Source organism: Lepisosteus platostomus, chromosome 8, assembly GCF_059453375.1.
Source record: "Lepisosteus platostomus isolate fLepPlt1 chromosome 8, fLepPlt1.hap1, whole genome shotgun sequence".
Lineage (NCBI taxonomy): Eukaryota > Metazoa > Chordata > Actinopteri > Semionotiformes > Lepisosteidae > Lepisosteus > Lepisosteus platostomus.
Genome location: NC_142618.1, coordinates 16,410,079 through 16,436,751, shown reverse-complemented (window position 1 = coordinate 16,436,751; position 26,673 = coordinate 16,410,079). Strand labels below are relative to the sequence as shown.

The following is a 26,673-nucleotide window of genomic DNA, read 5'->3' as shown; positions in this document are numbered from 1 at the left end:
TTTTTTTCCCCACCAATTAATTAATTTTGTTACCAAGGTTTAATAACTGGTCAGAAAAATTGGGACTGCAGTTTCCCTTTTACCCATAGAGCTCTGGCACACCCCACTATATAATTTGGCTCAAATAGTCTTTTTAATTTCTATGCATCACCTAAGGTCAAAGCATCAGGTGAATTGAATAATTCAAACAAATAAATTATCCGTCGCTTACATTCAAAGGACATCACGGTTTTAGCCAAATCAGGTGACAAATCGTCCACATCACTCATGAAAACAGACCCCCTATCATTCCACCCTACTTGAAACTGAGCTAGATGATACTCTTTTTTCTCTAAACATCATATTCTGTTTTCCAGATAGGTCTACGCTACATACAGTTCCTTGATAAAGCCCAGCAATCCCTTCCTGCACGAGTTGGCCTGATCCTGCCTTCCTCTCCACAAACACCACATTCTGTGACCCTGGCAGTCCAACCCTGTGTACAGCCCCTTGATTAAGCCCAGCAATCCCCTCCTGCACAAACTGCCCTGACCCAGCCTTCCTCTCCACTAACACCACATTCTGAGAGCCTGGGATTTCACTCCTGTTCAAGGTGCCATGGAGGACACCCAGCGCTCCACCCTGCACAGCAGAGCCAGACACCACTCTGTTCTCCTGAACCAGGACCTTCTCAGAGCCTGGGCCTTCATTCATCAGCAGCACACCCTGCACATTAGGAGCAGCTGGCCTTTCTGAGAAGAGCACGGTGCTGTGGACCTGCGGCTCCACAATGTACCGAGTGGGTTGAACCGCTGGGGTGGTAGTGTAATAGACAGGCTGTTGGATGACATATGCAGGACTGGGAACTATGACATTTTCTCTGAGGTGCATGGCTGGGAGAGTGGTGGAAGAATACTGCTCAGTGACGATGTTTTTCTGGATCTGGGGCTGAGGAACTGGGCTGGGCTGAGGTCTCACAGCATCAGTTGTCACGTTTTCTCTCTTGATCTCTGTGCGAGTTTCAGCCACATCCTGGACAGTAGGCATGGCAGGAGGGACCAAAACCTCCGATTTCATTTCTTTACTCGTGCAGATCTCAGCAAGGGTCTTAAACTTGGGTCCCAGGTCATTCAGGAACTCCAAATCATCATCTCCTTCAATGAAACTGCAGCATCCCACTGAACCCACAGGGGATTCTCGTCCTTCAAAGTCATAAATCAGTAAGCCATCTTTCTGAATCTGGTCTTCCTCTGTAACATACATTGACTTCTACGGCAAAAAAGACAAGACAATCATGAAAGAAGTCCTCATTAGATTTCACCTATATATAAGCTATGTACAATATACTGTATATACACACATACAGCATGCTCAATTACACAGGGCAGAAAGGGCACCATTGAAAAGGACTGAATCTTCAGAGGAATAGTTTCTTATCTTTCATGATTTAGTAAGGCAGAAAGGACCTGCTGTACATTATTAAACCTTTAAGAATATTTGAGTGTCCATAAACACAACACACAGAACAGGTTACTGTGCCATGAGATGATGATTACATAATTTCAACTGGAATTTAATTCACAACTGGCAGCCCACAGAAGCTCAGCAGGTGTGAGCCTGACCAGAATCTGCATGGGAGGCCTCTTTCTCTCCTGAGAAAGCTAAGGTTGCAGCTAGAAGAGGGGTTAGTGGGCCCAGAAGTTTCGTGCTCACCCTGCCCTGCGGTCTCTGTAGATCTTAATTCCCCAGTATAGTGATGGGGACACTATACCGTAAAAAAGGCACTGCCCTTTGGATGAGATGTAAAACCAAGCTCCTGACTCTCTGTGGTCATTAAAAACCCCATGGCGTTTCTCAAAAAGAGTAGGGGTGTTACCCCGGCATCCTGGCCCAATTTCCCATTGGCCTTTACCAGTCTTGGCCTCCTAGCAACATTTCTTTTTAAGCACCCCATATGGTATTAATGACCTGCAAATTAGTTGTAATTCAAGCCAGTTACCTGCATGTAGTACTCTTTCAAATAAGTGTCAGGGAGTGCAATTCCATCATAGTAACTTTCCCGGACTTCAGACTTGGAGTTGCGAATACTCGAGTTCTGCTGGTAATTCATGTCTCCCAGAGCTCGGCCATTAGACTCTGCATTGACGCCGAACCCGGACGTCTTTTTAATTGTCCTCTGTCCATTGACGAGGCCGCCTTCTCCAGTCACCCTCTGCGACCCTCTCGAACCTGCAGCAAGCGTCCCCACGCCAGGCACGAACCCTCCTAAGTAAGCTTCCAGAGGCGGGACCGCCTGTGAGCGCAGAGAGGAAAAGTGAAAAACACCTGCGCTGGATTGCTATGTGCAATCCCAAAACACCTTTGATGAAATATGGATTATATCTAACTAATCCTCAATCCTCACTCTGAATGAGTGGATTTACTGTACTGACTGATTGAGCCAATTCTCCAATATTCCAGAGGCTTCCTGTTGCTTTTCTATTCACTAAGATACGTGTAAGTGAAACTCCACGCATGATGTTCATAGCCCCGAAACAATAACTCCTGGCACTTCATAACTCTAACAAAATGTGTGTCTTTTGATATTAAAGTTAATTACATTTTCCTCACGTTGTGCGTTTGTCAAGAGTAATTTCCTTTTTGAAAGCACTTTTTCAAAAGTTTTCGCTCATTCAAAATAATTGAGGGAATTATTCTTAATTCAGGTTTAAGTCTTTTATATTTTAAACACTTGTATCTTGTAACTTTCCACTCCAATGGTTTTTCCACTCTGCTTTTGTCTATATATGCTGAAATGTCAACGTACAGTATGTTATGTTGCATGGCATAACTGCCATATGTTCCTGGCAGAGTTATAAAAACAATGAGGAACTTGCTTCACTGCTCTTCACGTGTACAGCTAATGTCAAATCCCTTTTATAGACAAGTTTTACAGATTTTACTGTATAAAAAGACCACTCTTTGTAATACTTCTTTGAGTCTGGCCTGCAAGAGCTAGGCTCCCATATGCATATGTAATAAAGAAGACTTCCTGCTACATGGACAATTACTGTCATTTGTTTGACACAACATAATATACAGTAGGACCCATTCTTTTTCTAAAAGGACCATGTTCAACTTGACGTGAAGCTGTGTGGCTGAAATTCATTCCCTTCCTGCATGTGCATCACCCAGGACTAGAGACATGTGATTGGATTAACAAACCAATGTTTTCTCAGTCCATAAACTTACAATATATCAGGATTGTGGAGACAAAAATCTCTAGAAAGGCCCAACAAGAACTCCAGTCTCATCATGCAATTCAATAGCACCAACCCCCCAAAAAATTGAAGGAAAAATGATTTTCATTTGTGGTAGTCATTCATGGTGTATGGAAAATCTCAAATACCCTAGATTTTTATTATTGCATTTGGGGTTTCATTTTCAATTGTATGTTACTATAAATTTTACTGTTACTGTAATTTCTAATATGATTTAAATGATCTCTTATTGGTACTTTAAAACAACAGCATTGTAATACTTATAATAGGTAAAAACTTAACCAGGAAACAAATTTAATTTCAGGTTTTTAAGTATTAAACATAAACCATAATAAGCCATAAATAGACTATAATTAATTTCACTTACATTTCTCTGATTTGGTGGTATCTCGTCCAATATGCTTGTGTCTTTTTATAATTAACAACTACTACAGTAAATAGGGCTTCTTTTAATCTTTTAAGATTAAATTTATTTTATTTACTTCAATAACTAACTTTGTCATTACAGTTAATTACATTCAAGCACTGGGATAGCTCAGCTTACCTTGTCTTCGCCTTGTCCTTCTGTGTGATATGAAATCAAATGCTCTTTTGTATCAAAAGGCATGTCAAGAAAATACCCCCCTCTGCCTCCGACACCAAGCCCTCCACACGAGCAGAACAGCAGTAGGAGAGGCACCACTGTTGAGCAGAAAAAAGCCATTCATTAATGCACACAACGTGTCATCCTATATGATCTCACAAACTAGTAAACATTTAAGAGAAGCTACAGTATTACCTTAACAATACCACAAGATCCAGGTGTATTTCCCATAGACTTTGACAAAAATGTACAACCAAAACAATACAGCATATCTAAAAACCTAACCCAACTCTTCATGTGTATTTCAGCCATTAGTGTTATTTCCCACATTGCTTCTGGGAGGAACAACCTAACATTGCATAGCAACTGGCCTCTGCGCCACCCTGTCAGTCAGCTCCAATTGCCACGGACACCACCTGACAAGAGACCTGGATCACCTGGAGGCTATTTACTATCCCGCCATTCCAGGTGATTCAGGAATATTTACTGCTCTGGGCTCCATTATTGAGTTCAATCTCTGAGTCTCTCACACTTCGTACTCCCTAGTCGCTACCTTTGTTTTGCCTCCTTTGTCTTGCTTTAATTCCTGACCTCCCCTTGGCTGTTCTTGCGCCTCCCCATATATGACCCAGATCAGCCGACCCCTGAACCTCCAATTAATCTGAACTCCTGAATCTCTAGCCAACTTCACACCTGCCTAAACATCCCACTCAGTTTGCCCCCACACAGTGTTTCTACTTGTCTCCTCCTCAGCGGCATGGGTGCCTGGCTGTGCAGCTTGGAGACCCTGCCTGCTGCTTTGAACCACTGCACAGCACTGCACTGCACTGCAGGCACTTTCAGCACACTAGGTTTCCCTCACCTCTTGCCGAGCAAGAGGGTTCTCCCACACAGCACCCAATCCACCACTAGTCCCTCCAAGCAGTGGGATCGTTACAGATAGCTGTACAAAACATATCTGAAAGCAGGATGGTTTGCATATTCATTTGATTGGAATTTGAAGGTGTTGAATGAAAATGTAGATAGATAATTAAAGAGTGAATACTGAGTTTTCCAGTGTTTGGCTGCTTAGATCATCAAAGGAAACACACAAAAGTAGGAAGTACAGAAGCCAGCGCCAACAATGCCTTCTCTCAGTAGAGCTGCACTTCAAAATAAACTTTTCTTAAAACTTGATGCAAGTTAATCTGGTACACAAAATCTGCTGTAACATTGTTTAAGTTTTACATGAGAATTCTTACACTGCAGTATTCATTAGGTTAGTACTCTACCACCAACGCAACATGTTACATTAAATCAAGAAACACAAATATGCTGTCATTCAGGAATAGAAATGAAACTTGGAATACAGTCCTAAGAATTGTAGCTTAAGGACTGAAACATACAATAATAGTGAAAGCTAGAGAACAAGACAAAAATACTGTATTTATATTTATATATTTCATTTTGTATTTTATTTTTTAACTTTTATTAATAAAAGGTTAATTTATTAATACAATTTCTTCCACCTCTGTAGTTACTTGTATGCACAGAAATGATAGATGACCTGAGAAATGCACATATAACTGATTAAAACACACTATATTATAAGCTGTTCATCACATCTCTTCCAAAGTTAAATCAGTTTTACAAAATCTGATGAATTATGTTCAAATGAAGGAAGAACCTCAATTCTCTACAAATTAAAATAACATTAAAACCGGGTTTCACATTGTTTCATTCCACAGAGTTGTTTTGAAAGGTGTTCTCACAGAAACTCCCTAATATGACTTTGGAATGAATGGCATCATAAACATGCTTTTGAATCAGCCTGTAGTTCGCAGCACTTGGATTTCAATGAACCAAATGGGACTTATAGACATTTTAAAAGAAGGAATATTTTCTATCTTTATCTTTAAACGCTCTCTGGTGTCTCATGTGAAGAGAGGGTAAACCACTTCTGCAGTAAATGGAAACACAATGACCTTTATTAGAGGACTGTAGATAGTACAATATGGACAGAGTGTTTGATGAAGTTTACTTACGTAGCAGCATCAATAATCCAAGGATGAGCAGACCAATGCCTGCAGATCCAAATGTAGCACCACTTATTTTCTCAGTGCGTCCACAGTTTTTTTCATCACCTCCACAGGTGCAGACATCTATCTTGACAACCTGCTTATCAGGACAGGATAGTCCTTGTTGGTCTTTCACCTCCACAGTGACTTCATATGAGCCAGGCCACAGGTTGTCCTGGGCTCGCAGGATTGCAGTGGTGTCTTAAAGAGAGAATGTATATGCATGCATGAACGTCTCTTATTGTTTCTTAGTAATTCACATACTAGTTTAGATAAATAAAATATTTTCCATTGAAGAAAGTGAAGGTTTCTCTGAATTTGTCTCAGTTTCAGGAAAAATAACCAAGAAAGAACAAGAAAGTAGAAAGATATTCCCAAATAGTATAAAGAATAAAGTCTAGCCCAACCTAGTCAACATAGTCTTCTTTATGATATCCAGGTGACTAAAGAAATAACTTGCTAGATTAGTGAGCACAATTCAGAAAAGTGAACATTTTCCTATTTGATTGGCATCCCTTTATGGATTGGTAACAGGTAATTTAGATAAAAGGTCATGCTTTTTTATTTTCTCCTTCATGATATCCATGTCTTTGCTGCAGGGGTGAGTTGTATATTGCTGGTTATATATAACCAGATCCTTGTAGGTAATATTTGATAATGGTTCAGGTGGGTAGCTGCGTCAGCATGCGTAGGCTGTAAAGGAACAAGTAATAGGTTTATTCCATGCTGAAAAAAAGAAGAAAGAGAACACGTTTCGGCCGTGGAACCTTCTTCAGGTGTGTTATATTTGATAATGCTGTGTTTGTGTTCGTAAATGCAGACTTGTAAGTCAATAGTTTGCCTTTTCAGGTTGGCTACTTTGTGTATTACTGGTCCCTCACTGCCCCAAGGAACTAGGAAAACACATTCATAGGTGTAACTGCTCTGTGCTACCTGACGAGCAACAGTGACATCTGCGCTTTCACACTGCAAATTAAATACAATGTCTAAGTATCCTCCCCTTTGGCAATAGCAGTCCTAAATTTGTTTAGCTGGACAAAATTACTTTGGCAAGTCAGGCAATTAGTTGAATAGCCTCTGTCTCTGTAATAATAGTTCACATGCTTTTAGAACAAATCCGCCTGTCTCTATAAGGTATCTCACTCAGATACTGGACCAAAGTCAAATTCAATCATGAAGACCAAGGAGTTTCAAAATGACTCAGGGATAACCTCATCGAAAGGCACATATCAGGTAAAGGGTATCAAACAGGGTGGTATGGTGGGGCAGTGGTTAGCGTTGCTATCTCCCAGCTCTGGGGTACAGTCTGTAACGGAACAGTTCTTTCCAGACCCCATGTAGACGACACAATCCAGGGTGGAGTGAGGAAACACTAGGAAAAAGTCATGCAGGAATCGGGAATGAATACGGGAGGGGGGGGTGTGTCCAAAGTGCGCAGGTGTTAAGGGGGGTGAGTCCGGGGCAAACAATCTAGAGGTAAGCCAAACGGGGAATCCAAAAACGGGCAAAGTCCAAAGCCGGGTGGTCCATCCGAGAACAGACAGGTTAAAAACACGAACCGGTTCGGAACCGGCAGGGAGAACAGGAACAGAAACTTAAAAACATAACGGAGCCAGGCGATTACAGGTCCCGAGCTCACACGATATGGGAATCAATTCAGAGCCCCAAACTGAGTGGGTGTCTGGCTTTTAAGGGGGATAGGAAGGAGGCTGGAACAAGGGGCAGGTACACAAAATCAGGTCCGAAGTGAAAGAGCTGGAGCGCCCATAAGGAGGGGGGACTACAACCGTGACACAGTCTGCATGGAGTTTGTACAGCATGTTCTCCCTGTGTTTAAAGGGGTTTCCTCCCACAGTCCAAAAACATATTGGAAGTTTAATTTGCTTCTGGGAAAACTGACCCTGGTGTGAGTATGCCCGTGTCTCTCTGCCCTGCTATTAACTGGTGTTTCTTGCCTTGCACCTGTTGGACATTTTCAACAACTGGCGTTGACACCAACACCAGGAATTGTTCATGGTCCAACAGCACCTCAGTGCCAGACTTATGACATGACTCTCCTGGAACATGGTGTTGGGTGATGGAAGGTTTTCAACCTTCTGCAATTGATATTTATGAACACCCTTCAACTTGCTAAAAATGTTCAAGAACCCTAAATGACAAAATAGCAAATAATAAGTGTCTGAAAAACAATATTTCAGACTGGTAGTTATTCAATTAGTGAACGACATTGTTAGATTATACAGTATGGTCATAGCTCTCCGTACTGTAGATAACTGGAGAACAATAATAACTTTTCTAGATATATAAAATCAGAACACACTGAAAAAGGTTTACATTCCATTCAGAGCAAATTAACTGTCAACCTTACCATTCAGTTTTTCAACTCTCCATGTGCCCTTGGTACCTTCAGGAATGATTTTGAAATCAAAGGGAGGCCCATTGGGATCGATATCTCCATCCTCAGCTGTGACAAACACAGCTTTGCTCTCGGTACACAGAACCTGGGAGGTACTGGTCAGAACTGGACAGTGGTCATTGTGGTCCTCCACCTGGATAGCAATCGTACCGGTGGTGGTTTTTGCAGGGAAATCTGAAAGATCAAAAGCTTGCTTAAAATATTTTTTTTAATCTAAAAAGACCTAAATGTGGTTAATTCATGTTGTGCTAAAATGGTCGATTCTACAATACAATTAAAATGATTTAATTTTAATTATCATCTAAAGATGTTCATACTGAAACGGATTTTCCCACTAAATATATAATACATTTAGAGTAAGAACATCCCGAGAAAAACTGACAAAAGCTTTTATTAGTCATATGGTGGAATAGTGCTTTGTTACGCATATGAAAAAGACATCAGATCAATGTCACTTAACATGGGTCTTCCTTTTGCCATTAAGTAATTTAAGACCGTTTCTTCATTCTTTAAATGAGAAATAACTGAGGTCGACCAAGATAATTTACTATATCTCACTAATAGCTTCAGTAACCGATTCAAATACTGTACTTTTTAAATAAAATATAGAATAATATTTTTCACTATCTCTCATTAATCTACTTTTACATACCTTCAGTCATGACCAATATTTTTGCGTAGTATGTGCCATTAATCAATTGTTTGGATTCCCGGTCTGGCAGCTTGTTCAGTTTGATCTCTGCCGTCTTTTCATCAATTGACAGCCAGTTGTCAGGATCAAATGCCTTTGCATATCTGTTATAACATGAACGAAACGGCTATGATGAAGTGTGTTTGCATTTTGCAGTCTGACCATACATTATTGACATGTCTTAGCTATGCATATTAAATGCCCTAATATATTATGGTTGTCTAGAGGGCTGATTAATCATGTACGCCACACAAAACTTCATATAGACATAATGAGACTTTAAAAAATTAAAAACCATCATGCACAACAGGATAAATAAAAAGTGAACAATGAACAGGAAGGTAAACAGGAGTAGGAGACAAAACAGGAACCAGGGAAGAATATTGCAAAGTCTCAAATTAGCACTCAGGGTAGTGGCAACAATACTGAGCACAGTTTGAACCACGAGCAGGGTGCCCTCTAGTGGCTGGATGGTGGAACCGCAACAGTGTCCACCCAGATCTGCACAGAGCCAGTCCTATAAAGTGCGTCTTTTATTGCTGGCCTCAGCAGTGGAAGTGACACAGTCACCATATGGCTAAAAAAGATGTAATAAGAGAAAACTTTTTTTTACCAAAATTTCTAGTAATTATTTCATAAACCAGGAATCCGCCAATCAAACCAAGAAGATTTCACTGACCTGACTCTCTCAGCTGGCTTCCCAGTGTCCCCATTGATGGCTGGATATTTTGCAATCACCCTGCTGATGTTGAGCTTTTTCTTGTCCTCAGAGATGGAAATAGCCTTTACCTTAGGACTAAACCTGGGCCCCTCAGGCTGGTTTTTAACTTGAATTTTGATAGGATAGGATTTCCTTAACCCTGAACCAAATACCATTCCAGCTTCACTGTAATAAGCCGCCTTGTTCCTTAAAGCCACAGCAATGTCAACATTTTGCATTTCTTCATAATCAAGTGCCTGAAAAGTTCAGAAAAATAAAAAGGAAGAAGAAAGAAAACAATTGCTTAGTTACAAATACATTTCCTAATTTACTGCTTTCCTCGTGATACACTAACTAGTCCTACCACACAATATTATATACAATATTATTAATATATATTAAATATACAGTATATATCATTATTTATAGAACATAAATGTCCATAATTAAAAACATGTATTTAACTTATAATGAATACAACATAATGAAGAGCACTTATGCATTTTTTACATATACCTTGTTCAGCATTACGATTGCTTCATTAGCCTGGGAGCCCTTCACAATAGTGAAGTAGCCTGCTTCATTTCCTGACACAATGTCAAACTCTGTCTCCCAGTTGTCTGTAAATTCTAGATCTTTATCCAAGGCCTTCAGTCTCATGACTTCAATATTAGCTGTGTTTTCTTCCACAATGGCAGAAAACTGAAAAAGAAAGATCTGTATTTGAACTATGAATTGTTTCAGCAAAAGTTGCATAATAACTGTTCTATTATGAACGTTATAAATAAAAACATATCCAAAATCTAAATGCTATTCAAATACTTCAGCAGCTTGATACGTAGAACATTTCATTTTTAATATTTATAAGGAAAATAATTGATAAAATCAAATGTTGTTGTTTTTTTGTGCAGAAACAGAGTTTGGGAAATGCTGTAGTTCACAGAAAGATGAAGTGAAGGGTACCTTCTCACCAGACCCAGATGATAAGTCTCCTGCCAACCAAGAGCAAGTAGTTATTTCCATACAGATACTCAACAAGCCTGTTCAGGTCCAGTTTCTCTGCATCCCAGATGTGCTGGCCTGGGCTTATAGGCTACAATATACTCTATTTTCTACTGTTCTGAGCTCCATATATTAGGCACTGGTGTGGCATAACGATTGACCTTTATCATTTTGTGCTTGTGCTGTATTGTTGTTGGATCCTTGTTTTAGTGTATTATGAAGAAGAAGAATCTGAACTGGGTGGCATGGTGGCACAGGGGTTTGCATTGCTGCCTTGCAGCGCTGGGGCCCTGGGTTCAGTTCTGTCTGTCATTTCTTGGGCTCTGTCTGTGGAGTCTGTATACTCTCCCCATGTACAACTGGGTTTCCTCTGGGTGCTCTTGTTTCCACCCACAGCCCAAAGACATACTGGAACTAACTGACATACCGTATGGAAAACTGGCCCTGGTGTGTCTGTCTCTGTCCTGTGATGGACTGGTGTCCTGACCAGGGTTTATCCTGCCCAGCACCCGTTGGTTAATGGGATAGACTCAGGTTACCCTGAGACCTTGTACTGGGTAAAGTGGTTAGAAAATCAATAGATGGAGATTATAACCTCTACCACCACGCAAGCCAGAAAATGCTCCAATCTAAGTTAAATTTTTAAAAGATCATACAGTAGCTATAGAAGCATCAAAATCTTGAAGAGATTAACACCTAAACACATTTAAAGCGTACACCGTAGTTATTTTAGACAAAACAAAGCTAAAAGTATGGTTTACTTCTTCTTTCTCCAGCGTAGGAACATTATCATTGACATCTAAGATTTTAATTTGAATGTCCCCCTCTCCAGTGTTGCCTGTGATTGCTCCGTCCATATCCCTGCCTTGTACCACCAAAGTATAGGAGTCGATCATCTGCAAAAAATTAAAAAAACAAACATCAGTCAGGAGAGCATACAAATACTGTATATATCTACATAAATACAATTGTACACAAACATAATAGTGCTCACAATGTATGTTAAAAACATCAGTTTATGAAAAGCATTGACAAATACAAATGCAGCACATGCAGTACAGTATGCAATGACAGTAACACTTTTCTGTCTTCACAATCCTGGTTCCCCAAAAAAGAATGTAGTCAGTACTACAGCCCAAACTGGCCCAAAACCTTCCAATGGTACCCTGCCTAATCAATCCTGCCTGATCTTCCTTGTCTGGAATTCGGGATGATGTGGTTTAACCTGCCTGTTTTTTTTTAGCTGGAGCTAAAGGCTGGCTGAAAGCCCAACATTGCTCTTAGTGCTCTTTTTTTCCAAAAAGAGCAAGCAGTTATCACCACTGGGGTCAGACATTTTTCATCAACAATTGACTGTGAACAAGGTTACCCTATAGAGTGTCTCGTCACAGCAGTCTAAAGCATCCTACAGACCTCAGGCGTCATCTACCAGGGCAGAGCAAGCATCATCTCGAGCTTACAGAGCTTGGCAAATATACAGGGGAGAGCCCATAGCACTGACATGCAGATCATCTAGGAATTAAGAATTTCTCCTTAGCCCTGAGGGACTGTGCCAAGAGATCTCTTCAGAATGGGACAACAGTCAACATCAATGTTGAAGGGCCCAATGCAATACTGCTGCTTGCCTTTAAGGATTTGAATGATTTGGCCCCTGACTCCTTCAGTGGACTCTTTTAGTAATGTTGCTTTCGAAATGCTGACATATCAGTTCTTGAGTCAAGAAAAAACAAAGATTTTGGAGGAACGCTCCACAGATTGCCAGGCATGAGCACTGAGCAAGTCCAGGACTCCTGTGAGTCATCCAGGCCAGGCCAGTCAAAATTAAAAGGTCCAGCCCAACGTTTAGCAAAGGATAGTGGCATCCCACTCTTCCACTAGTGACTGCATTACGTCCTTGAAGGGAAACAAACGTTTAATAGTGTTTTAACATTACATTACTGCATGAAATAAAGATGGTTAACTGCCAGCTGTTTTGAACTGCATTCAATCTGAGACTCGGCAGTCTGTGGACTAAAGCTTAGCTATTTCAAATGTGAATCATGAACGGACTATGAGTAAAAATGCATGTTGTGTTTGGGGAAAATCTTGCAAATCGTTTGTTTATAGACTGTACCTTTGATTTTGGCATAGGCCTGTGTTGTAGGTTTAAATGAATTACTTAAGAAGTAAATCTTTAAAGATATAATGAAAAGAATAAAAACAGAACTTACTTCCCTGTCAAGGGTAGCTTTTTGAACGTAAACCATGCCTGTGTCTTCGTCTATATAAAACATCTGTGGCTCTGGTGGGGACTGGCTCACGATGCTGTATTTAATTTTAGCATGGTCTGTAGCGGGGTCGTCATCATCTGTAGCAATTACTTGCATGACAGGGGTGCCTAAAATGAAAGTAATTCTATGAGTAAAATCAAATTTAATCAAAATTTCATGCAAGCTCTACACATAAAAAAGAAACAGTATCAACACATGCAAAAAAAAATAAGAACATAAGAAAAGAGGGGTTTAGGTAATTTGGGAAAGAATTAAAGAATGTAAAAACTTAAAGGAATGGATCTTACTGTATTTCCAAATCTTTACAATGCACTAATGAGCCCTCACTTAGGATTTTGTGAACAATTTTAATCACCACATTCCAAGAAAGATATTGCCTCTCAGGAACTAGTTCAGAGAAAAGATCTTTTACAATGTTAGTGAAATGATCACCTCAATATTGTTGTTGTATCTGAAGCACCGCCGTTAATTTCAAATATGTATTTGCTCATATTAAAATCTACTGGCTTGTAAAGTTGGCAAAAATTAGGTTAGAAAAATGAGAGTTTTCTACCATAAACAGTTAAAAAAAGATACAGTATTGTGAGCTTCATCAAGAGCCGCATTTACTTCAGCAGTGTCTTGCACAAGTATTCAGCAAAAACAAAAGAAAAAAGTAAATAGATAATTAATATGAAAGAAAGGTAAAATTGGATAAGTATACATATGCATTGCTGTGGCACAACTTAATTTAGGTGCAGAAAATGACCTTAACAAGCCACACAACTAGGTGAGGGGCATCTATCGCTGTGCGATAAAAGAGGATGTCAGGAGAATAAAGACACCTGCCCTACCTCTGTGAGGTTCCTTGGTCAGGTAGTAAAATGTAAGCAAAGACACAACCAATGACAACTAAGTAGATTTCAAAGAAATGTAATTTAAAATCTTTGAAAAGCACAGATTACCAGAAAGGCACAAATCTCAAAGTCTCTGTTCCTGTGAGTGCAGTTATTTAGAAATGGAAGGTGCATTGCAGCACCCAGACGCTGCTTAGATCAGGCCGTCTCTCCAAACTGCGCCACCAGTCAAGCAGGATGACACCATGAGGACACCTTGAATCAACTACAGAGGTCAATGGAAAAATGGCCATGAATCAACAGTATCACATGCACTCAGCAAAGATGACTTGTATAGCAGAGTGGCACATGCATCTTAAATTCTGCATGGTGCTTGCAAGGAAGTGTTTAAGTGAGATGCGAACATCTGGCAAAGGTATGGGAGGAAAATAAAAGCAGATCTTGAAAGAAAACCTGCCTCGTCCTGCTAACGCCCTAAACAGTGAGACAAAATTTTCTTTCAGCGGGACAATGTTCCAAAGTTCAGGAACAAAGCTACAACTAGAATGGCTCCAGAATAAGAAAGGTACAGTACAGTCAAGGTGTCCCAGACTGGCCCAGGCAAAGAGCTGACCTGAATCCCATTGAGAATCTCACACCCAAACACCTTGAGAGAGGTGAAGCTAATGAGCCAAGGAGAAAGGCAAACGTGTGCCAAGTCAGAGTGCAAAGTTCACAGAGGCTTTTCTCCCACGATTTGGGTGAATGAAGAAGAATAAATAGTCAGCTTTAATTCAGAAACAGTTACGAAGGACAGTTTACAAGAGTCTGAAAAAGAGCTACAGGTTGTGTACAAAAAAAACTACTTGCGTAGAGTTTTATACTCATTTGCATTGCTTGTTGGTTGCTACATGTCTCCATAACACCAACTGTCTGCACAGGCCTTTGCTCTATCCAGCTTGAAAGAAGCATGCCTCTCTTTAAGCAAAATTAAGAAAATTTCCATTTCAAGCGATTTAGATATGGGTTGCTGGTGTGGAAAAAAAATGCTTCCATCAAGTATTATGGTAGCAAGTCTGAACACTTATACATTCAACATATTTCAGTGGCTAATTTTTAGTTGTTGCTGCCATTTACTGTAACCTATCTTAACCTTAGAAGTCTTCAGTCTGAGCGCTCAGGTCTTGAATGAAATATTACGTTTAAAGAATGTGTATCATCATTTTGTAAATTCACAAAACAGGACATTATAAGAAGGGTCTGAATCCTTTTGCAGGGCAATCTTTCTTTTCAAGACAAAATAACGTTACTCTGAGTTTCTTCGTTTTAAGTAAGAGTGTTTCCAACTCGGATGCAATTTTGTCTACAATTTAAACGACCACCTGCTGTCTTGTTCTGTTACGATGTTGAGTCAACGACTGCCAGTCAAAGCATTTTACGGTCACTGCCCCCTGTGAAGCACCGAGACGTGGCTTTCTGAGAGTCCCGTCTGTTCACTGGAAAAACTTGCAGAACGAGGCACAGCGGGTCCGATTGAGCAATACATCACCCAGGGGGAGGGAGAAGACTGAAGACTGTCGCGGAATGAAGCTGTGCACCGCCACTATTTGAAATCTGCTATGCTACTCTGGAAGAAAAGCAGGAAAACTTGCCTTTTGCACTTAGTTCTTTGATTTCTCCAACCTGGTTGATTTTAAACACTGGAGGACAATCATTTTTGTCTACCACAACAATCGTGAGATTAATGTTTTCCTCCACTGCTTTGTATGACTGGTCAAATGCAATTCCCGTGAGCTGCAAAGGACAAAAACAACATAAACATATTGAAATTAATTGATGATATTATTCAAAAGCTTGACAGTTAAAACAATTTTGTAATTCAGTGCCCATGGCATACGGTATACTGTATGTGACGTAGTAAAGATGTCAATAATGACTGATAAAAGTAACAATACCTCCTGGTGGCTACACATGAATGGTTTACCTCATGATATTTAGGTCCCATTTTTCAAGATTCTGATCAACTTGACCTCCACCCATACATTTCCTAACCACTTCTTTCACAACAGGGTCACAGGGAAACCAGATCCTATCCCAGCAAGCACCAGGCACAAGGCGGGGTACCCCCCTGAAAGGGCCAATTTTCCCAGAAGCCAATGAACCTGCAGTACCAGCAAGTCTTTGTGAGCCCATGTGAACACAGGGGAACTGTACAACTTCCACACAGATGGCACCCCAGGTCTGGAGTTGAGCACAGGACCCCAGCGTTGTGAGGAAGTAATGCCAACTACTGTGCCACCATGCCCTGCACATGACTTAAAACAGCTCAATGAAAAATGTGATTTATCGCCCAGATTTAGGCGTATTTATAACAGTAAAGATTAGGAGATTAGGAGGCACTTCTTTACACAAAAGGTGGTGGGAGTGTGGAACAAGCTGCCCAACCATGTTGTTGAAGCGGATAGCTGGCTTCTTTCAAGACACAGCTGGGGGAGATCTTGAGATCAATAAGCTACTAACTACCAAATGGACTTGATAGGCTGATTGGCTCCTTTTGTCTGCTGTACAACTGCTCTTGTGTTCTTAACTTTTATTGGGGTTTTTTCTTTGTTTGCTGACATTTGACTTCTTTCACCCATATAAGCATTCAGAATGAGCATTCAAGATTTGACTAAAACGTTCCGACTTGAAAATATGTATACATCCTTCGTAATCCAACAAAATGTGCCATCTTTGGGTGGGATGGAATACTTCTGGATGGCACTTTATGGGCATACATGCAAAACCAGTTTTACTTTTTTCGGGCTTTATAGATGCATGAATCCCTATCATCTGTGTGAATGCACAGTCATGAATAGAGCAGACAGTGTAATTCACTACCTTGTGTGATGGCTTCAATGAAGAGAAACACCTGCACATTGTTGGTAAGAATTATTCTGCCAGGAACTGTTGAATTTGAAAAGATAAAGGCAGACTCACATTGTAAACAGCAATTTCCTCCCTATCCAGGATGTCATTGACCCTAATTGTGCCATGAGCTCTGTCTACAACAAATACGTTCATAGGCTCTTCATCAGCTCCTTTCCCCTTTATCTCATAGAAAATTGTCTGTTTATTCTCAAAGTCGGAGCGAATCTGGAAAAGAAAAGGCAAATATTGTAAATTAACATTACACATGATGAACTATACCACAGGCTGTGCACTGCCTAGGGGTCTCTAGGACAGAGTCGCAAAGCCGGGGACACAGTATGTAGAAACAACACACATGAGTATCATAGTTTTTATTTTGTCAAAGGACATGCATTTTTTCCCCAAGAGAATTAAGTTATCTTTAAATGAAAGATTTCATCTATCCATCAAAATTGAAAAGGTGGCGCAAAGCACCTAGAAACCAAACCTTTTCAGCATACTCTGTGAGTCCCTGTACATACTGAATAGGCCAAAAATAAAACTTTCTAAATACCTTTTGGGTGCTACTTGATGTTTTGTATAATATTTTTAAGGATAGAGCTGAAGAATTTCCGTGAATGAAAGAATCAAAAATACATTCAGTGTGATATTTACAGAATCTTCATGGGTGTCTGTATAGAATATTTAAAAAAACATATGCCTTTCCTTGAGCTCAGCATTAAGAATCGTGGAACACCCCTTTTCCAGGATATCCTTTCAACCCCAACCATGTGTAATGTGCTGTGAACTAGGCAGGCTTTGATTATCTCATTGATGGCAGTACAGATCATAGTAAAACACAAATGCAGAGACCTTTACAGTATTTATCGTTAATGACCGTGTTATGTTACTAAACGTGAATCCAGGACAAGGTTGAGCAAATAAATTAGAAAAAATACTTGCTTTGCCGATATATTCCCTCTTTGTGTAGTCCTCGTTCTCTGGTATTCTTAATGGTGGAATAATCCATGTTCTTTTTTGCCTCTTTAGTTGCACGTTTTCGTTTGCTTCCAGTTGTTTTTGGAAAACCTTTAGATTTAAGACACAGTACATAAACAATTACATATCATTGCATGCCAGTCAGGCTCGGGAATCAACATGAAGGAGCATTAGACAAGAAAGTAACTGTGCGAGATCATCATGTCGCACTACGTGTACCAATCACCGTCAGAGGGACAGTAATGCTGTATATGTGATGTTTGACCGCGTTTTGTATCCACCGGCGTACATTTTCTTAACTCCCGCTGGAAGCAGAGTGGAGAACATGCAAGAGCTGACAGAGAAATAAAACCATCTCGACACCAAGGAGAACAATTCTCCTTACTGAGAAAGATACCGGGCCTAAGCGGTAAGACTTTCGGCGTGGTTCTGGCACGAACGACACACCAGCCGCGTGAGCATTTCATATAGGTTTCTCAATTAAGGACACCCATATCGTTAATAAGAAAATGCTTTCCAACGCGACTGTCAGAATATCAAGATCCTCTGGTGGTGAACAGCGGTATCACGATAAAAAGTGAAATTTCGCCGCTGTGTCACATACCTGTCTGTATACAGTAGCATATGACAACATGCCCAAATCTCACCAGGTATGTCCCTGGAATTATCATTACTGCACAATTTGCACAACACAAGTACTTCCTGATTTTAGTTCGTTTAAGTGTTAATGACATACAGGCACTTTTTATTTAGAAAAATAAAGCAGTCGCTACGTTCTTCCACTGTTTAGGATGGACAGAACGATTGAGGACATTAACAGTGGCATTTTACAATCTATCCAAGTGATACGTCCATTTTACATAGTTTTACACATTCTATAACATTTTTTTCGAAACTAAACCCCTCCGTTGGAGAACATGGGACGAGTACTGTATGTCAGGAGGGTTTATACTGTAGCTCATTGTTAGAACTTCCGCTGCCCACCACACTGTATAAATATTTTTGTCCCCTTATCTATTAAGATTTGTGTTGCTGTGTTACCTAAATTCCGTTTCTCCATCCAGGCTAATTAAAACGCTTAAGCCCCTCACACAGTCACGCAGTCTCTGGGTCAGCAGGCAAGGCTGGGAAGAACAGGGAGCTCTGGGTGTGTGCGAGAGCAGCAGGCGACAGTGCTGATCGCAGACGCCGGCTGGTTAAAACCTACAGCACCTCGATACCGGTCTCTTCTGCTCACAGGGGACAGAACAGGATGCCGACAAACCCTAAGTAGTGAAACTGGAGAGTGAAAGTGTAGTAGGTCGTATGAGTTTAATTAGTTTGTTGATTCCTGAATTTAAATGTTTACTTACATAACCAGATAGCCTGTATTTCCTGGGTATGGCTGTTAAATACGTGATTGTGCCAGTGTTCAATGATACTTCTTTACACCGTGAAAGCAGGCTACATTAGGGTACTGATCGGTGCAAAGCAAGTGCAATAAAGTAAAAATGTTGCCAGGGAAGGCTTGTAGGGGAGGGTCCCGGTTTCTTCCCACGGATACCAGGTGCCCTCTGGTGGTTTCTCACGGTACTGCATTGCGGCCTGTTCCTACTGTATATTGCAGACAACCAGTGTGTTTCACGGCCCAGCTTTGTAAAATATTTTTGTAAGATTAGAAAACGTCGTTTTGTTATTCTTTTAGTTACTGACAAAATTGACCTTTTTTGCTCCTTTTCTTCCATTTGTTTAAAAGGGACTTGGAAATGTACAGTATAATCTGGTGTCTGGTTGTCTTTATACTGTACAGTATGTTACCATGAACTTGAACTTGAACTTTATTGCCATATGTAACCGGTACTGGTACAATGGAATGCTTACTTACAGAAAGTCTCTCGATTGTAAAACAAGTGTAAAAAACAAAACAAAGTGCAAACAGTGCATCAAGACAATATACAAACATGTAGACAGTTTGAATGTAAACAATACAGACGTGTAAACAATGACTGGAGATGTGCAATAAATAAGAAATCATAACAAGGTAGATCGTGATGGTGTAGGTGTGGTCCGAGGGGGATGGCTAAATGTGTTCACCAATCACACTGCTTGTGGGTAGAAGCTATTGAAGAATCTAGTGGTAAGTGTCCGTATGCTCTTATATCTCTTGCCTGAGGGCAGTGGGGTGAAGAGCTCATGCCCGGGGTGGTGACTGTCCTCTGCGATGGCCAGAATTCTACCACAGCAGCGGTCCTCATAGAGCTGTTTAATCTCGGTGAGACCGCAGCCGATGATCTTCTGGGCCATATTGACCATTCTCTGCAGTGCCTTTCTTTCTCGCGAAGAGGTGTTGCCATACCACACGGTGATCCCGTTGGTGAGGACGCTCTCGATGGTGCAGCAGTAAAAGTTCACCAACACATGTATTGGCATCCCCCATCGCTTGAGGCACCTCAAGAAATAAAGGCGCTGCTGAGCCTTCTTCATGATTGGTAAAGGTCAATCGGAGATTTGGCCAGGACGCCGGGGTTACGCCCCTACTCTTTACGAGGAACGCCCTGGGATTTTTTTGATAACCACAGTGAGTCAGGACCTCAATTTTACCTGTCTTCCGAAGGACGGCGCCTTTTTACAACATAGTGTCCCCGTCACTATACTGGGGCATCAGGAGCCACACAGACCGCAGGGAGAGTACAGTAGATCTCTGGGTACCCTGTGGCACAGTGAAGTGCTGAAAATGGACACCTCCCAAGCCACACATGACTGAAATATTCCGTTTCTTTCTCTCAGAGCTTTTGGGTATTCCGATTTGAATTTGGGCAGGCTGGAGGCGCCGAAAACGTGAAGTCTTACATAGAATTTCCATACATGGTTTTATTTGCCGCGGCTTTTTTGTTGGGCGTGCTGGTTTTTGAGATTATTTGTATATAATCATAGTCCAAGTAGCACGTTATCATCGATCAACCATGCCTTGTCATAAACGTAGAATAGAAAAATCTAACAAGTAAAAAGTATTGTACCGGATTCGGGTTCTAAGGCTTGTTGTGCGCCGGGGCGCATTCGTTACATTATTATTGAAGCACGCTGCTTTCTTTCTATTACATACGGTAAAACCATTCTGTCCTTACTGAAATGTTTAGCCAAAATTAATGTTAGAGAAAACAGGCTTTTACATAGTTAAGTTTTATTATTTCACTCTTCAGTACTCTGGATTACTATTCCAAACACTGCGTCTATACACACTATGGGTCAATTGCAACGACATGAAAGCAGCGAACTAACTGGAGTTCAACCCGTGTTTTAGCGCACAGCTCCGTGTTGAACTAGTGCGCCAGTTTAAGACCGATTGCAAAGAACTTGGCCCCTGAGATCAGTCCGCAGCTCCGCACTAAACCTGTTCTCAGTTGCAACAGACCCAAAGCAACAGACCCAACTGCCCTCTGGAATAGGGGACTAACTTACACCACCTCTTCACAAGGTTTCAGCAACTTAGCAGCGGGCTAACGGAACACGGGAATATGGAATATGGTGAACTATGAAATCATATTGTAACGCAACGGGGGCTCAGGCGGGCGCCCTTGCCGCATCTGGTCGGCCCCTGCACCCTCCGGCTTAAATCGCCGTCCCCGGCGAAGGGCTATCCCGCCCCGCTTCTGACACCAATGTAACGCAACGGGGGCTCAGGCGGGCGCCCTTGCCGCATCTGGTCGGCCCCATCCCGACTGGTGGCTCGAACCCGGGACTTCCGCGTCTCTCTACAGCGACCTAGCCCCGTGAGCCAAAGAGAGATCTCTCCACAGCCCAGTAGCTGTGGTCCTGCTATCACAGGGAAGGGCGGTGACGTCACCCGCTCTGGTACGCCGGCTCTTACACAGCGCCTGTCGGCCGTAAGCGTTACACTCTCCCCCGCTTAAATCGCCGTCCCCGGCGAAGGGCTATCCCATCCCACTTCTGACACCAATGTAACGCAACGGGGGCTCAGGCGGGCGCCCTTGCCGCATCTGGTCGGCCCCTGCACCGTCCGGGGCTCGAACCCGGGACTCCCGCGTCTCTCTGCAGCGACCTAGCCCCGTGAGCTAAAGAGAGATCTCTCTTTAGCTCACGGGGCTAGGTCGCTGCAGAGAGACGCGGAAGTCCCGGGTTCGAGCCCCGGAGGGTGCAGGGGCCGACCAGATGCGGCAAGGGCGCCCGCCTGAGCCCCCGTTGCGTTACAATATATAATAATAGAATATCATATAATATAATAGAAATAATGTCGTCACTACGTAATGAAGTTATACATCCGTCGCTTGTATATTGTTGTAATATTAAACTAAATTGGCTCTCCAGTAACAACACATGTATTAATAATGATGGTTATTAATACGTGTTTATTAATAAAAGCGTAATTTATCAATCATGAAGTTTAATGTCTGTCATCGTTAGTAGCTGTATGTAGAGCCTTTAGTATGCGTTAGTGAGGACAACTGAAATTAGGGAACTACGTATTTAAATGCGGTGTAAGTCTTATTAAATGTGTTCTGTCGCATCTGGCTGTCCGTTGAATAGATTTATAGTATTTTTATTGTAAACTGTCTCTGCACTTGTAGCTCTCAGGGGAAGAAGAAATATTGGGGATTTGGGTTGTACAGTGAAGAATTTGTGTAGGCAAATACAATGGTGTTGTGCGTTAAAGAAAAATAAAACCTCTTTTAGTTAGAGATTATTTATGACAATTCTTCGGAACTGTGTCCCTCCTCTGTCCTGTGACTGAGGTCCAGTAATAACGGTGGTGAAACAGCCGGAGTGTGAAAGTCTTGAGGACGGGACAGGAGACTCATCCAGTCAATATCAAGGTGGTGTGGTGCTGCTGGCTCTTGATGGATTGGTACGCAGACCAGATGAGAGGCAAGAAAAACTCTTAAAATTTCAAAGGCTCACTTGGTCAGAGGAACAACACTGAACTGAAATGATCCGGAACGATCTTTTACAGTAGTCGCCTAATTAAACTTAAGTTTACCTCCTAGAACTGCAAATATATACAAGGTATATACTGTATAACTTGTAGATGAAATCTTCTCCAATGTACCACCAACTTATATTGTAATTTCTGTGTAAAAATCAATTTGCTAACGGTATTGGACATTAGCCGGTGCTTTTTAAAACCTATTTATTCCGAACTCCGAAGTAAGGAATCTGCAGTGAATGCTCTTTTGTCAGTCATTGTTCGACATGCCCGTAAATAACTCAACTTCAAAAGGAGAAGTTCCTAAAAGCGCTTAAGACCCGTGCAGCCAAATGTACTGTAGCTTATACTGTACATAAAACCGAAATAACCGTTCGCTTATATATGAAGAACCTCTGTACAAATCGTTTTTATTTATGAATGGAAATAAAAGCCGCTATAATACCTATTCAAATTTAAACCTGCGGCTACTGTACTCTTTTTGTTTTGTGACTCATTGCAATTGAGTATCACATCAGTATTTTCGTGCGCTCATCTGGTATATTTGAGCATAAACGCAGTTCTTAAATCAAAAACTGGCATTAAACTATCGGGGCCATTCAGTTACATCTAAACAAGAGACAAAGTAATAATTCCACGTTAACGTTGGCAACATATTCGTTTACGGCTCAGATTCATGGAACTGTTCTTATTCAGAGCCCCGTGCGGTTCGTGCTAATGAGAACAACGCTGACCTTTCAGCACCTCACTAAGCGTAAGTTCAGCTGGTCTCCAGCTTTGTTTTCGTTTGCAATGGAGCTCCGTGCTGAAGATGATCTTAAGAGAGTACTGTATTAACTAGTCAGCAATTTAGTACTCAGCGGCGCGCTAAATGTGAATGTTCGTTGACCCATCGTGTCTAACGCCGTCCATACAGGTATTTAATGTGCCCCAATTCTACATTGCATAACCCCCAAAATACCACACGTCTGTTTCCTAACCACTTGTTTTAATTCAGGGTCACAGGGAAGCTGGAGCCCTTCCCTGCAAGCAGTTGGTGCAAGGCAGGGCGCTCCCTGGACATGATGGCAGTCCACCGCAGGGCAGACCGACACACACACACACACACACACACACACACACACACACACACACACCAGGCCAAGTCTTCCCAGAAGCCAAATAACTTTGGGCTGTGGGAGGAATCTCCACCAAACACAGGGAGAACATACAAGCTCCACACAGACAGCACCTCTGGAATTGAACCCAGGGCCGCAGTACTGCAAGACAGCGATGCTAACTACTGCCCCACTGGGCGGTCTCCATACTTTCTTTCATTGTCCCCAAGTGGTGAAATGTACAGCTGTACGTGCTACAGATGTCAAACACTACAGAAACTTGGTGGGGCCAGCAGGGGGCACTCACCCTGCGGTCCATGTGGGTCCTAATGCCCCAGTATAGTGATGGGGACACTATACTGTAAACAGGCGCCGTCCTTCGGATGAGACGTAAAACCGAGGTCCTGACTCTCTGTGGTCATTAAAAATCCCAGGGCGCTTCTCGAAAAGAGTAGGGGTGTAACCCCGGTGTCCTGGCCAAATTTCCAATTGCCCCTTACCAATCATGGCTTCCTAATAATCCCCCTCTATGAACTGGCTTCATCACTCTGCTCTCCTCCCCACTGATAGCTGATGTGAGGTGAGCGTTCTGGCGCACTATGGCTGCCGTCGCATCATCCAGGTGGGGCTGCACTCTGGTGGTGGTGGAGGGGATCCCCATTACCTGTAAAGCGCTTTGAGTGGAGTGTCCAGAAAAGCGCTATATAAGTGTAAGCAATTATTATTATTATTATTATTGAAAATACAGCTGAAATGATGTAACTGCTTCCAAAAGGAGAAACAAGGTGGTTTGTAAACCCATTATCCTGTATCAGAAAGACACCTGATCGTGGAAGGGGGCCGTATCAAGCCCACCGGATCCCCATGACACTCTACCGTACGCACCAGCCCGCGGGGAGAGCTCAGCGACAGCAGCTCACCCTGCCAGCAGCTTCGGAGTGGTGAGAGGGGACTGCAGCACCCGTAACAAGACCCTTGGGGAACGAATGGATGACATGTACAACCCACATTGAGAGCACCCCAGGGGCCACAATCACGCAAGAGCCGTGAGAGCGCAGCACCAGCTGCCACTCAAGCAAACCGCCCGTGGCTTGGAAATGAGTAAAACATCATTCTGATTTTCTGGTTTTCCTGAACTTCTCCCTTGCTTATTTCTTCACTAAAGTGTGTTAAAGCCCACAACGCACCTGAAAAGGCAGAAGCCTGTACGTGAATCAATGCAAACACAGTCTGTGATTCAGAGGCTAGAGACACTGGGGATAGCTAACTAATTAGTTTAGTAAGCTATTGTTTTGTACAACAGCCAGTGAAAACACAGTAGATCGTTCTAAAAACCTTGAATTAGTTATATTTAATTTTTACTGTATTTTCAGACCAAGCCTATTTGGAAATAACAGGTGTAAATATGGGGCATTTTTATGGGTAATTTTTAAATATGGGTTATTTTTTTTGTAGCCAAGTAATATTTAAAAGTCAAGATCTGTAATCTGTAAGCATTTTCCCTGAGTAAAACCCTACCTGAAAAGTTTGTTTTGTTCTTGATTAATGTATATATAAAAACATTCAACTGATTTCATCTATTTGTTCTATTAAATAGTGCCTAGCTTTAAAATGTGAAATTAGTTAACCAGAAATCAGAATTAGAAGATCAATTCTATGTCAAACAACCCATCAATTTCTCTGTCCAGTCAATGCGAAGAGGAGCTTAAGTAGCACAGTAAAAGTCAAAAACATTTATGTGTGTTATCCCATCCATTACATCATGGTAAGGCTTGCAATAACCCAGAGCACAGTCCCAAAGCACACAGTGCAATGTAGGACTACATCTCAGACAGGACACTGGCCCATCTCAGGGTGCACAAATTGCAATCATTTTCCACATGCCCATTAACCTGACCGATATATTTTTTCTGCAGATATAGGAAAACCCAGGAAAGTACATGGAGTAATCCTAGGCAGAACTGGGAAGAACATGCAAACTCCACACAGATGGTAAAGCTTAGAACCCAAGAGCTGTGAGGCAAAATCCCAAATGTATGGTATGCAGAATTCTGCAGATTTATGTCTCAGATCTAAAAGAATTTGTGGGCACAACTGTGTATCCATAAGAGACAAGTATTTACTGTTCATGCAGTATAAAATACAGAAAGCAAAAAGCATCACAAAGCATCTGTAATCTGTGATCAGGAAAGATCATGCTGCTTCAATAAGTCTGACAGTTGTCCTGAACATTGTAGAACGCTGGCAGCCTGTCATCGGGATGATTTGCACAGTTATAATCTGATAATGTGCTCCCTTTTCAAAGAAAACAGAGATCACATGAAATCAGTCTTGTTGTTTAAGCATCACCTACCAAACTGCCACTACTGTATATAGCGATGCCTATCACGGCATGTAAAACTCTAATATTCTAAATAAAATCTCAAATCGAAATAAATGGCACCCGTGCTCTCTACTCACCAGCAGCATCACAAGCAGTTGCAGTCCGACGCCTGCGAGAGAGGTCCCGGCCATGGCAGGTACCTGCGTCTGGTCAGAAGCTGTTCCCCTCACCGACAGATCAAGGCTCACAGTGAGAGAGCTGGAAAGGCTGTGTTGTTTTAGAGTACAACAAGCAGTGAAAGTTGGTACTTGTTTCCACTTGTCCAATAGGCATCCAATTGACCTGAGGAGATCGGTTGCCTTTACTTGAATTCCACACGGCAAGCTCATCCACACCCAAAAGGGCTGGACTTCTGATGGTTTTTCTGGGGTCCAAACCCCTCCATTCGAATGTAATAATCCCATTTGGTATTTCCTGATCACTATTTCTTAAAGCAACATCATTTGTTAAGACCCTTTCTCAGCACTTCTCTTGAGTTTGCTCCCTCTGGGTTCTGAATTACTGCTAATTAAGCCCTTGAACTGAACTGTCTGAGTTTTGTATAGAAAACAATGGTGTGTGTCTGAGCAATCATGAATGTTCACTTTATGAAGAGATGGAGAAACAGATTG

The 26,673-nt window shown here is 41.7% G+C and overlaps 1 protein-coding gene across 1 annotated transcript; it reads right to left on the bottom strand.

Annotated features, from left to right (window-relative positions):
• Positions 1–26,278, bottom strand: LOC148656800 (desmoglein-2.1-like). Its single transcript, XM_088642657.1, has 14 exons — positions 26,140–26,278; positions 17,626–17,751; positions 16,753–16,908; positions 15,426–15,567; positions 12,899–13,065; positions 11,450–11,584; positions 10,203–10,388; positions 9,666–9,943; positions 8,948–9,090; positions 8,248–8,469; positions 5,847–6,080; positions 3,784–3,920; positions 1,979–2,272; positions 1–1,248 (listed from the first exon to the last, which is right to left on the bottom strand). Exons 1-14 carry the CDS (start codon positions 26,191–26,193, stop codon positions 286–288), a joined length of 3,237 nt encoding a protein of 1,078 aa, XP_088498783.1. The 5' UTR covers positions 26,194–26,278; the 3' UTR covers positions 1–285.
• Between the last annotated feature and the right edge of the window lie 395 nt (positions 26,279–26,673).

What these genes read in the sequence shown, in the direction of transcription:
- LOC148656800 (XM_088642657.1), bottom strand. Translation starts at nt 26,193, where the DNA reads ATGGCCGGGACCTCTCTCGCAGGCGTCGGACTGCAACTGCTTGTGATG. An exon ending in AAGCTACCCTTGACAGGGAA is followed by an intron (nt 11,585 to 12,898) that starts GTAAGTTCTGTT and finishes AATTTTTTGCAG; the next exon opens with ATGATCGACTCCTATACTTT. An exon ending in AATATTGGTCATGACTGAAG is followed by an intron (nt 8,470 to 8,947) that starts GTATGTAAAAGT and finishes TTGATCTTTCAG; the next exon opens with ATTTCCCTGCAAAAACCACC.